This window comes from Anticarsia gemmatalis, chromosome 4 (genome assembly GCF_050436995.1).
Source record: "Anticarsia gemmatalis isolate Benzon Research Colony breed Stoneville strain chromosome 4, ilAntGemm2 primary, whole genome shotgun sequence".
NCBI lineage: Eukaryota > Metazoa > Arthropoda > Insecta > Lepidoptera > Erebidae > Anticarsia > Anticarsia gemmatalis.
Genome location: NC_134748.1, coordinates 3258328 through 3272302, shown reverse-complemented (window position 1 = coordinate 3272302; position 13975 = coordinate 3258328). Strand labels below are relative to the sequence as shown.

General features: G+C 41.9%; 1 protein-coding gene across 11 annotated transcripts; it reads left to right on the top strand.

The window, feature by feature from the left end:
- The first annotated feature begins 514 nt into the window (after window positions 1-514).
- On the top strand, window positions 515-13847 carry LOC142972233 (uncharacterized). Of its 11 annotated transcripts, none has more exons than XM_076113152.1 (17): window positions 515-942; window positions 1017-1276; window positions 1855-2065; window positions 2418-2626; window positions 3000-3107; window positions 3491-3700; window positions 6808-6987; window positions 7199-7313; window positions 7539-7764; window positions 8080-8248; window positions 8581-8747; window positions 9154-9329; window positions 9451-9556; window positions 11035-11304; window positions 11467-11676; window positions 11788-11933; window positions 12214-13847. In XM_076113152.1, exons 1-17 carry the CDS (start codon window positions 889-891, stop codon window positions 12406-12408), a joined length of 3012 nt encoding a protein of 1003 aa, XP_075969267.1. In that variant the 5' UTR covers window positions 515-888; the 3' UTR covers window positions 12409-13847. The 11 variants fall into 11 exon arrangements, with proteins under 11 accessions (XP_075969267.1, XP_075969265.1, XP_075969262.1 ...); XM_076113150.1 differs by having other exon boundaries at window positions 11788-11957; XM_076113147.1 differs by having other exon boundaries at window positions 3000-3125; window positions 11788-11957.
- Window positions 13848-13975: the final 128 nt, after the last annotated feature.

Here is a 13975-nt window from a genome sequence, read left to right as displayed (position 1 = left end):
GAGACTATTAAAAAAAATAAAAAAAAGCCGTACAGTTTTTATTTGATGATACTGTTACTGCTTATATCTTCTTTTAAATAGGTAAGAAACATAATTAAAGTGTCTTAGGTGTTGTGTTAAAGTGTTAAGTGTCTTATTCTGGTTAGAAATAGTTAAATAACTATTTCTAACCAGAATAAGAGATTATGATTTAATTCTTAAATTATTTCTACACAAGTGAAAACGTCTTAGTGAATACGTTTAACAGGTACGAATTAAAATGCTTCGCTGTTAACATACCTACACAAGCATGGAATAATGAGACAATGAAAACAAACTTAAATTGATACTGTAAGATTATGAAATATAAATATGGACTCAAGAAATCCAAACAGCAAAAATTATATTGATTTACTTTTTTTCATTAACTACCTATGTAAACTTCTTTGATTTTTTTCAAATTGATTGTTAGTATTTTTATTGGTGGCAATGCTGGTACTTTGGTGCTACCAGACTAATCACCCTGTTTCTAGGGAGTATATCGCAAAACAGCTGGTGCTGTCACCAATTAATTTGTAAAATTAGTTGTAGTTTTTAAAGATAAAAATTATTTTATTCCATAAAAAAGATAGGTTGACATATAGGCTAACAAAATTTCCAAGGAGTCGGATTTTCAATTGTTTTGGTCCATAAGTCAAATTTTATTTTCGGGAAATTTTAACTGTAATACAAAAGCACCATTTTTTTGTTTTTATTTTGATTCGATTGATATTCGAACGCGGAAGTGGTTTCGTGTATTGACGCTCGCATTGCGAAACATGTCCAATTGGTATTTTAGAACTGTATAGAAATGTCTAAATTATGGTGAATTACTTGTCAGTCCCGTAGTAAGAAAAGCAATCCTAAAATATGGCCTCGCGAGGAGACAAAGGGAATGGAAATGGCGAGGAGCAGATCGTAGAGGTAAATCGATGTGGCCTACATTTTTGACAGTTATGCTGACTTGATCAGAGTGATGAATGGAAGGATGGTTGCAGACATTGGCGGAGGTGTTCCGCTGCTTCATCTGTATGGAGAAGCTGGTGGACGCACACCTATGTCCGCATTGCTCGAAACTGTGTTGCTATGCGTGCGTGAGGAGATGGCTGACGGAGCAGAGGTCGCAGTGCCCGCACTGCCGGGCGGCGCTGCACTTGCACGAGCTGGTAAACTGCCGCTGGGTGGAGGAGGTGACCCAGCAGATTGAGACCATGCAGCAGAGTAACTCGGCTAGTCAAAGAGAGAGCTTCAGAGATAGGTGATTATTAGATACATATTTATCATTACACGCCTCTGGGTGGTTTGAATAGCTTTAGAATTAGGTGATAAATTCACTTTTCAAAATACAAGACACATAAATGTCTTCAAACAGAAATGTTATATTCTGAATGACTGTTATTCAAAAGTAAATATTATGGCTAGATATACAGCTTGAATATGTTGAATGTGTATCTTTAAAAAATGCCTGGGAAAATATTGATTCTAGTTGGTTCTATCTGGAGGAAGTGCTATCTGCTTGCTAATTTTATTATATACCTAATTGTGTTTATCTCTGGCTTGGTTTGTCATAATCATCTGTATAGCATTATGTGTTTATCAATTTTCTAAATTAAACTAACAACTTTTTCATCTAACTACACTACTCTAATAAAACACATATTCATTATACTATTCAAAATCAATTACCCAATCATAACTAACTACAAAATTACTGGCCCATATTATTTACTAATTAAATAACTCAATATTAATTACCAAAAAGAGAGAAATATGCTCTCTGTGAAGAGTTCACAATGAATGAGGATATATTAAATACACATAAAGCCCCCAATACAGATGTCCGACTCACCAAGAAAAGCTGACGGTGTACTGTTGGACTTGCCGTCGGTGCATTTGCCATCAGTGTGCGTTGTGGGGCGGTACACACTCTGGTCACACCTTCAAGCCTTTGGAAGAAGTGTATGAGCAACATGTCACCCAGATCCGCGATGAAGTGTCTCAACTGAGACGCAGATTGATGGAACTGATCAGTCTTGTGCAAGATGTGGTAAGTTCATTTTATTTCTTAAATTAAAAAGTCTGTTCAGAGCTTTTTTGTTAAAAATTTCACAGAGATTCTAGAAAATCTCAATGGTTGTCAGTGTAGCCATCCCACGGGCTATGAGAGTAAGGGAATAGAGAGTGAACCTGTGATTTGTGCACACACTTGGAAACTTTATACAAAGTCTTGCATGGCCGGCTGGTTTCAATTAAATTATTCAGCTAGGAAGGCATGATTGTCATTAGTTACCACTGGTCTCTGATCTATGATCAGCTATCTTAGTCTGGAAGACATTAAAAATAGTTTGAACAAAACAATTACACATTATACTTACACACTTGTACATTTTATAATACAGGAACGCAATGTGGAATCAGTGCGAGCAGCCAAAGACGAGCGCGTCCGTGAGATACGGAACGCGGTCGAACTGATGATATCTCGCCTGGATTCCGCGCTCAAAGCGAAACTCATCACGCTCATGGGCCAGAAGAACAGCCTTACTCAAGAGACTGAACAATTAGAACATTTACTTCAAGAAATTGAACATCAACTGCATTCCAGTACTAGGTATGACAAAAATACTTTATAATAATTACATAGGTCATTGAAGATGGTGGACTTGGCAAGTGTGGTGGACTCAAGGCCTAACCCCTGCCGCATCTGACCCTTGCTCAGCAATGCAACACTAATGGGTTGAAAAGAAATTGATGTAATTCAAAATATCAATATGTTATGTGAACATAATATTATAAATTAAACACTCAATCCTTTGTTAATTAACAGCTAAGTTTCTCATCATTACATAACATAAGATCAATAGTTTACTCCAATTATAATAATCAATTTTATTCTCATCACATTCAAGATAATCGAAATTGACATTTGCTACTGCAATGCTACTTTCTATATGCTAATGATTTTCCAAATGATATTGTTTCAGATCTGAATTAATAGCCAAAAGTGGTGAATTATCTAAAATGATTCATCAAGTACGTAAGAAGCCCATGGCTAGCTTCGTGACTGCGCCTGTACCGGCCGATTTCCACAGGCAAGTCTCAGTGCCAAAGTTTGTACATTTGTGTGTCTTATTATACTTTTGCAATCAACATAATTACAGCATGAAAATGGCTAGAGATTAAGACTGTTTCCATTTTTGGATGCACAAAAAATGATGACTAGCAACATGATAAACGGCATGGCTTATTATGTTTTTGTTTGTAGTTATAATGTCTGTTTTAAGCTATCTCACGTTTTAGGCTTTAGAATTTAGAAATCTAGATGCTAGATATTTTTGCACTTTATTTCTCAAAATAAAGAGACTTCGTGATTCAGGCGCTTACGTTTTTGTTATGCATGTAGCTTATAACATTTGTATACAAATATCATACTCTCCACAATACATTAAGTTCATTCACATGAATTCTTCCGCAGTGAAATCGTCCCGAGCTACGACAGCAGTACGTTTCCACTCACAAACTTCACTCAACTCCAACACGCGGCCGCGCCCGTCTACTCCGCACCTTTACACGTCAATGGCCTGTGTTGGCGCCTGAAGGTATACCCCGATGGTAACGGAGTAGTCCGAGGAAACTACCTCTCGGTCTTCCTGGAACTTAGTGCGGGACTGCCGGAGACCTCCAAGTAAGTTGACCAATATTAACCTTTTTCTTACCTAATGTGCTGCTAATTTGATGTGACACTTCTCAAACGTTGTGGTTTACCGAACTTGTTGAAGGCTTTGTAACAAAAGACGAACGAAAACAACCGTTACTTGACATACTACAGTACAACACATTTGGATGATCCAACGCGCGTGACACGATCTTAAAACAGCGGCAGTCGTGTCGCGAATTTTAAATTTTCGCTCTATGAAAAGACTGTGTCACATCAAGTTACACCTCTATTATTTGCAGTATCTAGTCCAATATGCCCTAAGCACTAACACGATTAAATTACAGCAATATTAACACAGTAATTTTATATTTGATACAGTTTCACCACACCTAGTAGTGATATAATGCTAAATTCCTTAAAGTGGTGAAACAGCTAATCGCACATCCCTTTTTATTTCCAATGGTGTAAAAGAGAGTGAATAACGTTAGTGTTTCGTTATTGCAAGCACTGCTAAGTTAAGAGTAGGCAAAAGGTAAGTGCCGGCTACGGGAGTGTTGCTCACTAGCTGTAGTGTCGCCGTACATGTGCTAGCATGATCTTACAGTCTTGAGCATACTAGTCACTTTTTGTTGCCAAATCATATGATTTTCCTATAAGTAGGATAAATTGGTCTAATTGCAACCTGATTACACTATCACGACTGCTAAGCTTTCTTCTATAGTCGATACGATTTGTTGCCCACAGCTAATTGTGATGAGTTTTCATTGAAATGACACTCATACGTCTATGGAGCCTTTATTGCGAGTATCTTTTATTGCCACATAAAATTGTGTAAGCACTTGCAACATGTTGACAAAAGCGACATACCTTCTAAGAATGTTTTATCTACTACAATACAGAATGGAATTACATTATGTACGAGGAATTCCAAATTCCTAAACCCTATAGAAATTAAATATTGCATTGAATCTGCAACATATTTGAATAAACCAACACAACATCTGTGGTATTTCTAATGTAGCAGTAAAGAAATAAAATTTACCAAAGTTTAGGGAAGCAGTTAGGTTTATTCAAATCATGTGATTTGGCAACTTTAAGTAACAAGTATGTTCGAGTTCTACCAAGTCTCAACTTCTATGTGCTGAAACATAATGCGTTTGCAAACTTGATAAGTGATAATTTGACATAGCACCGAAATTTACTAGAATTTAGTCAAAAAAGTGCATGTCGTGACACATGCTTTCCTTATCTAAAGTATTTGTTTACTCTTGTACTTTAATTGTTTCGTATCTTATTGATAACCTACATAGACTTATCTTATGAAGTAAATGTAAGTCAATATGATAATTTGATAAATATCGTTAATTGATACTTAATCTCTTAATGATTTATTTTGATAAAATAAAATAGTCTATCCATTACATGATCCACCAATAAAGGACTCTGAACATCTGGCTTTTAACGTGTCTTGATAATAGTCTGATTTGCGCTCGTTGTCAATGCCCTATATATATAAAAGGTCATGCATTGTCTATCAGATTATCGTTAGGTACTCCGCTTTCTATAACCTATTCATGGTTAGCTATTCCTATCAGTAAACATATGATATCTGAAAACAGATGCAGTAGGTATGCATTAATGTACACACTCAATTGAATAAATAAAGCTAGGATTTTATGTTTATAATTTTATCAAGCAGTTTTTAGTTAAGCAGTGATAGCCGAGTGGTTTAAGTTGGCACCTCCCACGCAAGTGGTCGTAGGTTCGAATCCGAGGCAACACACCAATGACTTTTCGAAGTTATGTGTGTATTAGAAATAATTATCACTTGCTCTAACGGTGAAGGAAAACATCGTGAGGAAACCTTGCATGCCTAAAATTTGTTTAATACATTTATTGAGGGCATGCAAAGTCCCCAACCCGCACTTGGCCAGCGTGGTGGACTCAAGGCCTAACCCCTCCCCCTCGTTTGGGAGGAGACCCTTGCCCTGCAGTGGGATTAATAAAAAAGATATGGGTTAATAAAAAAAAAAAAAAAAAATTATCAAACAATGTGCTTCATTTTTCACGAAACTATAATTTTATAAATAACAATTATTTTATACATATTTGTTCCAATTGGTTAGGAAATCAAGTGCTAGATGATGTTAAATTATCACTTATCATTGCCATAGTACTTCTATACAACACTCTGTGGAGAGCTAGCTTATCATTGTATCATAACCATTTCTTGGCCAGCTAGACCCATCTGTATAGAGCCTGTGTTGTACAACTAATGTATATTAGACAAACTGTCATGAACGGGAAGTAGAATAAATAGTAAAGGAAACTATTAGCCTGGCTTTTGACGTCTTTGCCAATCTCTTCTATTTGACTCTTTCCATTTCGTAATATTTATTTGGCAAGAAATTCTCCGTAGAAAGACAATATTAATGATCGATAACTCATCACAAAGATATGCCAATCAATATGTGTTCAAATAATGTAATTAACTAATCATTTTGATGGAGGTGTCATCCACTACGATGATAGTACTGATACAAGACCTTGTATCGACTCAGTGTTTAACTATCTTCTATTGCCGAATGTAGGTATATTATGTAATTTATTAAGCTTTGTCTATTCTGTCTGAAAAGCCGTGAACAAGCCGGTAATTAGGAATGTAAAGTTGTTACTTCTATTAGCGATCATTGTACATACTCTGTCTTAGTTTCTTGCGCCTGTAGATCTTGTTCAATGGATACGAATTACTCAATAAAAAGTGCGTCTAATTGATTTTTAGTTTCCTTGAATTCGTCTCAGTTGCCTAATGTACTGACATTCTGAGTTTCGACACTGGTCAAACATTTTGAAGACTGTTTTAAATTGAATGTCGAAAAACTGTTATTTAATGCCTATCTCTCTTTCAAAATTCCAAATTTAGTTCAGCGAAAGTATCTAGTTATTGAGCATATTAATCGGCAAATCTGTTAATTGTAAATAATAAACTGACTTACTTACACCGTTATAAAAGGTAAACTGTTACAAAATTATGATGCAGTCTGCAAAGAAAAAAGACTTGAGACTGATATTAATGGCAAAGCGACCAACAGTAATGATTATGTGCAGTTTTGTGAAGGGTGCATTGATCTCAGATATGAATACCGCGTGGAGATGCTGCACCAGGTGTCTCGCGACCCATCCAAGAACATAGTGCGCGAGTTCGCGTCTGACTTCGAGGTGGGCGAGTGCTGGGGCTACAACCGCTTCTTCAGGCTTGACCTGCTCGCCAGTGAGGGATACCTCGACCCGGAGACTGATACTCTTATTCTAAGGTAATGTACCTGTTACGAACCATCACTTGTAGAGTTCGATAAATAACAGCCAAGTATTTTTCCCTGAAAAAACATGCTTTTATCGATAGTTTGATTTATTTGTCTCCTCCAATTATTTGTAGTTTTCTCTCTATAGTCCACGTTTTTTACAAGTAGCCGACCTAAAGTAGTGGATCTGTGTATTAATGTGATTGTATGTTGTACGTGAAAGGTTCCAAGTGCGTCCGCCGACGTTCTACCAACGTTGCCGCGACCAGCAGTGGTACATCAACCAGCTCATCACCATGCAGAACCAACACATCCTACAAATTAATGATCTCAAGGAGGTACATCTTATTATATTTTTAATTATATTTTAAAGAGATTACAGGTTACGTGATTTGTATCACACGTGCACGTACACGTGCATACTCGTATTACAAGCGTATACGACGTTATTCACTTACTCTGTAGTAATAGGTGCATAAAATGATAGTCACTATGAAATTTCTCTAAAATGTCAGGCATGAAATGAAAAACAACACTAAAGTTCTGATAATACTTGTCACCAGCGTCTCTCACTGGAGATGTCTCGCAACTCGATGGCGGCGACCCGCGCTCAGAACGGCACAAGCACCACGCAGACGAACGGCACCACTGACGTCACCGACAACCCATCACAGAACAACCCCGTGGACGGCAACAGCCTCAGCGACTCCATCGTGTTCGGCAACCAGTGGAAGTTCAGCGCGCCGCACAACATCATGAGCGGTCAGAGGCTCACTAGCCCAGGTTCAAGTTTGTATTGTTTGCTTTGCTTTATGAGTTCGCTAAAGACAGCTGTTTGCTATTTTAAACATATTTAACAGTAAATAATTATGTAGTTTTTATATGATCACTTGCCCAAAATTACTACTCCTACTTTGTCGCCAATCTTACTCCTAAATAAATGTTATTATCAGTATAACTATTGTTGAATATTCCAATATGATCTTTATAGGCTCTCTCGTCTCGTCAGTAAATACCCTGCCACATTATTCTCTTCTAGTTGCGAGGCAAGAGCGTCTACCATGTACATGTGAATAATATAAGTAGTGTATATTATTATGTCAGCAGGTATCCTGAACACGGCGATGTTCGTGGAGGAGTCGCGCAACAACGACGTGTCGGCGGCGGGCGCGTTCGGCTACGGCGACTACCCGCCGCTGGACGCGCGGCTCAGCGCGCCCGCGCACAACACGCACGCGCTCGACGCGGGGTACAACCTGCCCTCCACCTCGCGGTGAGAAACAAACACATTTAGCTTCGCAAAAATAGTGGAAGAAGGGACGCGAAATAAATAATACTTATTTAGATAATGGTTAGCGTTAAACGTGGCTATTCCTAATGAAGTGAAGTTTTCTTTCCCGCATTCTCTAGCCTTCTCGCACATTTTTGCTAGAAAAACATCCTAAAATATTGAGTTTATAAGTTCTGATGGGAATCAATGTGTTGCTCATATTTCGCCATTATTTAATAAGATTATTTTGGTCTAGCCCGCGCAATGAGTGTGTCTTATTCATTTTATCCAGTTTAAAACTATGAAGATAAACAACGATTTTTTATGTTCTTCAGTTCTGCAAATTCTCTCCACGTATCGGGTGCGGATAACATGGCTCTAGTGAGCTTGCACACGTTGCTGAGCGCGGCCAACGCGCCGAGCCGCGTGCCCAGCAAGCTGGCCAACAAACAGCAGCGGCCGGATAAACAACACGTACCTAACAAAGAGTCCACACTTACTGGTAAGTATTGTAGTTTTTAGAACGTATTGTGCAGGTTTTCGCGAGTGCTACAGCCCTTTTAGTGTTCCCTTATCGCGATGTTTTTGTGTTTGTTTTGCATTCGTGAACGCGTCTTGTGAGTCGTAATCCGGTTTCTGTTCATGTAAGAGGACATCATTCGGGTGGTGATGATAATACGGCAATAAGACAATTCGGTATGTTATAAAAGCGTGCACGCATACGCATACTGAGCGTGCACGCTTTCATACGTAATCTATTTGAATACGATGTGTCTCCTTAAACAGGTCATTTACTTGTGCAATTAATTCAATCTTCTAAGATATACAAAATTCAATCGTTAGCCAATAAGGACGTCGCTTCACGCCGTCATGTGTCGCGTGTATCTCATGTGATGTGGTGTGTGCAGCGGTGTGCTCGACGCCGGCGGCGGAGGCGGGCGCGTGCGGCGCGGCGCTGTGCTCGTCGCTGTCGTCGCCCGAGCTCACGGCGCCGCACAAGGCGCCCGCGCCGCGCCCCGACCGCGCCGCGCCCTCCGCGCCCTCCGCGCCCTCCGCGCCCTCCGAGTCCAGCAGCGACACCGGGGTCCGTACACTCTAATAATACTACAAACTACATTTCTCTCATAACACGATTGCTTAGTCGCGATTTGTAGCTAATTAAAAGTCAGCAACACAAGCGTTATAAAATATGATGTTGTTTTCAGGATTTGATGTTCAGCGAACTAGAAGTGTTCGCGGATGAGAACAACCCGAGTCACGTGGACGAAAACTCTAACGAGGAGAACGACGTCGACGATGAAACTATGTCCGGTGAGTATTCAAACTTGAGGATTAGTGTTCTTGTGCGATTGCGTATATTTTTACTTTTCAAGTATCGAAATGTTTTGGAGATTTATTTTTGTAAATACAAAAAGATGACTAAATACGGAGACCGGAATCGTAACTTAATTCAATGTTTACTCGCTTTGTGTTATCCTTGAAAGAAATTTATAGGACGGGAATGTATTTTTTTTCGATGATGGCCATTGGAGTTTTATGGGTGATCGGTAGCCGCTAAGCCCTTTTAGTGCTCGAATCGTCATCCACAATTAGTATGTCTCTGACATAAGGGTCGATTCATATTGGCGGCGTGGGACGTCGCGTTTTTTATAAGGTTTATCTAAGGCAAGTAAAAAAAAAAATCGTGTCGAATGGCGGCTAACGCGCCACCAATGTGAGCAGATCCGAGATTAGCGTCCTGTGTACCCTCCTAACCCTTTCCTCCTCCTGGTCCCGCCCCGCAGTCCCGTGGTCCCCGGAGGGCTCGTCGGGCTCGTCGGCGTGCTCGTGGTGCGGGCTGGGCGAGGCGGGCGCGCGGGCCCGGGCGGCGCCGTACCGGCCCCGCGCTCGCGCCGCACCTCGCTCGCGCCGCCACCGCGCCCACCACGCGCACCACGCGCGCTAGCCGCCCGCCAGGCGCCGACGTCCCTCCGCCCGTCCGCCCTCCCGATTTAATAAATTGTTACCTCGAACGTCGGTATGCTTCGTTTTGATCGTACAAATTGGCGGCGCCGTCGACGCTTAGACGAGATAGTGAGGGATCGACTCGTATCGCCGGGCGACGGCCGCCGAGCCGGGGATGGAATATGAGTCTCGGCCGCCGCGGGCGAAACGCGCGAATGCGCGTCACGCTCCGTGTCGGCCGAGTGCAAACGTGGTTGTTATCTCAAAAATATAGTGTCCGTCGCGTCGTCCATATGAATCGATCCTGGGGATCCTTCACGGAAGTCGTAAATACTGTCGAATAAATGATGTCCCGCCGCTGAGTGTTTGATTTTAAGTAGCGTCAGATTGTACCACGATAATTAGTAAGTATCGCTTATGTGTTCATCACTGTACGTCGGTAGAACGTAGGTAGAGCTCGGAAGTATGATTAAGATAAGTAACTGCGGATCATTGTATGGTCGGACTAATCGTAGTTTGCATCGTAACAGGTGGTATGTTAGTTGCGGTAGACGTGCGTCGTCAGCGCGTTAATATCATTTGTGTAGATAGATAGTCATAGACTAGAATTAAGATTTGATTTCGATAATCTATTATTGGATATGGACGGGCTTCGATCGTTCGTGCACATGATCGTAAAGCCCATCAACAAACTAACATAGTTTTAATTCTACTTAAAGCTAATGATATGTTATCGAAACCTACCGTAGTCGACTGTAAATTTATATTAGTTTTTTCGTTGATATCGAATATAGAATGCATACAATAATATTACGTTACGCTTTATGCTTATCATGCGTGTGCAGGTGAGAACGACATCGAGGCGGCGCGGGCGGCGAGCGCGGTGGGGGCGGCGGGCGCGGGCGCGGAGGGCAGCGGCGCCGACATCCTGCGGCGCCTGGTGTGTGCCGTGGCGCACCGCGGCGTGACGCCGGCCGGCACGGACGGCAGCGCGCCGCCGCCCGCCGCGCCGCGCCACGACCTCGACCCGCAGCTGTCCACCGCCGCGCACACCGACATGCTGCTGCTCAACCTCATGCGCATGAACGGCCTCACGCCCAAGCACGAGCGACACGGTAACGTGCACCACTCTATTTGTTACTATTAAAGACCCGAGCGAACGAGTGAACTTTGACGACGGACAGAGATCCTCGAATCCCGAATGAATGATAAATGCCATAGTTTGAATGCCAGTGGGATAGAAAGAGGCGACTTAATATAAACGAGTGTTTTTGCAGCAGGCGGTAAGCGGCAGTGGAGCAGCAGTCCGTCGGGCGGCGTGTACGGCGCGGCGGCGTGGCGCAGCGGGGCGGGCGCGGGCGCGCGGCGTCGCTCGGGCGCGGCCCCGCCCCGCGCGCGCCGCGCCGCACACGCGCCGCACGCGCACGCCGCGCAGGCGCCGCTGTCGCCCGGACAACTCAGGGGCGGCATAGACCACACGCACACGCGTACGTACTCCTCGTCGACCTTTGTTTTTGTTACCTTTATGATTCTTGCATTTGACGATACATCATTGTTGTTGCCGTTTTACTCTAACACAAATTGAATCTGGTTTTCAGCGAACGTGAACATGAGTTTCGGCGTGACTCCCCCCGGCACGCCGGAGCGCGGCGCGCTGTCGCCCATCGCGGGAGTGCCGCTGCACGACTACTGGCCCTCCGTGTCCTCCGTCAGCGACAACGACGAGGTTGTGCTCGAATACAACGTAAATAACGATGTTACGCTTAATGTAATGTATCCACGTTTTGATTTTTTGTTTTCTTTACTTGCACATTTGCGAACGAGAAGATTTTTCTAATTTGAATTATTTTAGTTTTGCACAAACTTGAGTTTCTGACACTGGATTTTGAGTTTTCTTTGGTATCGATACTCAATCGTAATTTCTTCAGTAGTTAGTTTATTTTTTTATTATTACGTCATTTAGTCATAAACACGCATGATCCCTTCCTTTCTTGCTTCTAATAATAGTGACGTTGTGTTTACAGGACACGCTGTTCGATATGCTGCTGAACAGCTTGTCGATCGACGGCAGCGGCACGAGCGGCGCGGGGGGAGTGGGGGGCGCGGGCGGCGGCGTGGGCGGGGCGAGCGCGGCGGTGCGCGCGGCCACGCCCCCCGTGGCGCCGTGGAGCCCCGCCCCCGCGCCGCCGCAGGCCCCGCCCCCGGAGCGCTCGGATTGACCGCGCCGCCGCGCCCCCCGCCGCGCCGCGCAGCGCTACCGCCGCGAGTACCACCACTAGCGCGAGTGAGAGAGAGTGCGAGAGTGAGCGAGTGAGTGCTCCCCGTTAAGTTCGCGAGCCGCGGCTCGTCCCAGACGTTATTTCAGCTTCGTGTGTCGGTGTGCGGATGTTGGAGCGTTGTTCCGTTAGTTTGACGCGTTATATCCCCGTGATGTTTGAGTGTGCCGCCTCGTATCATTTGGTCCCGCGTTTATTTGGTAGCGTGATCGCGCGACGAACGAGGTAGTCCTGGGCATTAGGTAGAACTCAAAATTTAAACGATCTCTTATATTTATTTTAGTCATTATAACGTTTATCAGTACAATTTAAAACTAGGGTGGACCGATCCCTGATTCGCCTGCCAAAAATATTAGAGTGCTATTTTTTCGTTCTATGATATGATATATTTTTATAATTAAATTAGGTAACCCCTTGACGAGGTCGGTCGTATGATGCTTAATTTTATCGCATTTATTTTCAATTCATCGATGATTCCATTTTAATACACCGTAATATAATAGAATATTGTTACAATAGTATGCCATTGTCAGGAAATGGAGATAGGGTTATGAATTTTATCCGAATTTTACAGTAGAGCTTAGTAGTGTGGCGTACCTTACGCAATTGAAACCGGTAATGATATTTATTTGTAATATGTAATACTCAACTGTTGGCTTGACACATGCACCCATAGTTAGGTTAAGTTCTCTAATACCTGCCGGGAGAATCTAGGATAATTTCTCACACACGCACTTATGATTTTAGGCTTGAAGTGCTTATAGGGTTAGTTTTACGTATTTACAGTCAAGGATTGCTCTCCCGGTGTGTCACGGACTTTAGTTTGGAGGCTCAATAGGCGTTGATAGTTCAAATCGATGTTTTATGTGATCGTATCGCTGTCCGGCCCCCGGATGATAGATTGTTACTACACCGAAACGTAATTGAGTTTATGAAAAACAAAAAAATCGACATTCAGAAAGTTGACTTTTAAATCTGTTATATTGCTCACGTTTCGGTTTAATATCAATCTCCGTGTATGTCAGTGTAAATGTATTGTATTTAATATATTTAGTTGAGTAGAATGACATGACTGAAAAGTTCAAAGAGTGTGATCCACGTAAAGTACGGAAGTCGAGTATTGCGTAGAGTTAAGATATGTTTTATGTGTTAGCTCAGTTGTTGTTGACTAAATTATATTTATAATGTATTCGATTACATAACTGAACTACTGCATTGTTAATTTTAGTTTAAAAATCCAAAATTTAAAATTCTATTCCTCTGGGTACAACTTGGCGATTATCCGAAATGATGTTTGAAGTAAATTATATTTTTGATTCCACTATAAAGTTGATGTATTGATGTTATGATTAAAGGAACGTAATAATAAAATGTCACAAACATTCAGTTTTTTATTTTGTCCTTCGCTTGTAAACGAAATTTCAAGGATCTACTACGAGTCGCTGCCACGGCAAAATTTAATTTAATTTCAAAATTAATCACCGAATTATTGTCAATTTACTTTTCAAAC

What these genes read in the sequence shown, in the direction of transcription:
- LOC142972233 (XM_076113140.1), top strand. Translation starts at nt 889, where the DNA reads ATGGCCTCGCGAGGAGACAAAGGGAATGGAAATGGCGAGGAGCAGATC. An exon ending in AGAGAGAGCTTCAGAGATAG is followed by an intron (nt 1,277 to 1,842) that starts GTGATTATTAGA and finishes ATACACATAAAG; the next exon opens with CCCCCAATACAGATGTCCGA. An exon ending in AGTCCAGCAGCGACACCGGG is followed by an intron (nt 9,330 to 9,450) that starts GTCCGTACACTC and finishes TGTTGTTTTCAG; the next exon opens with GATTTGATGTTCAGCGAACT.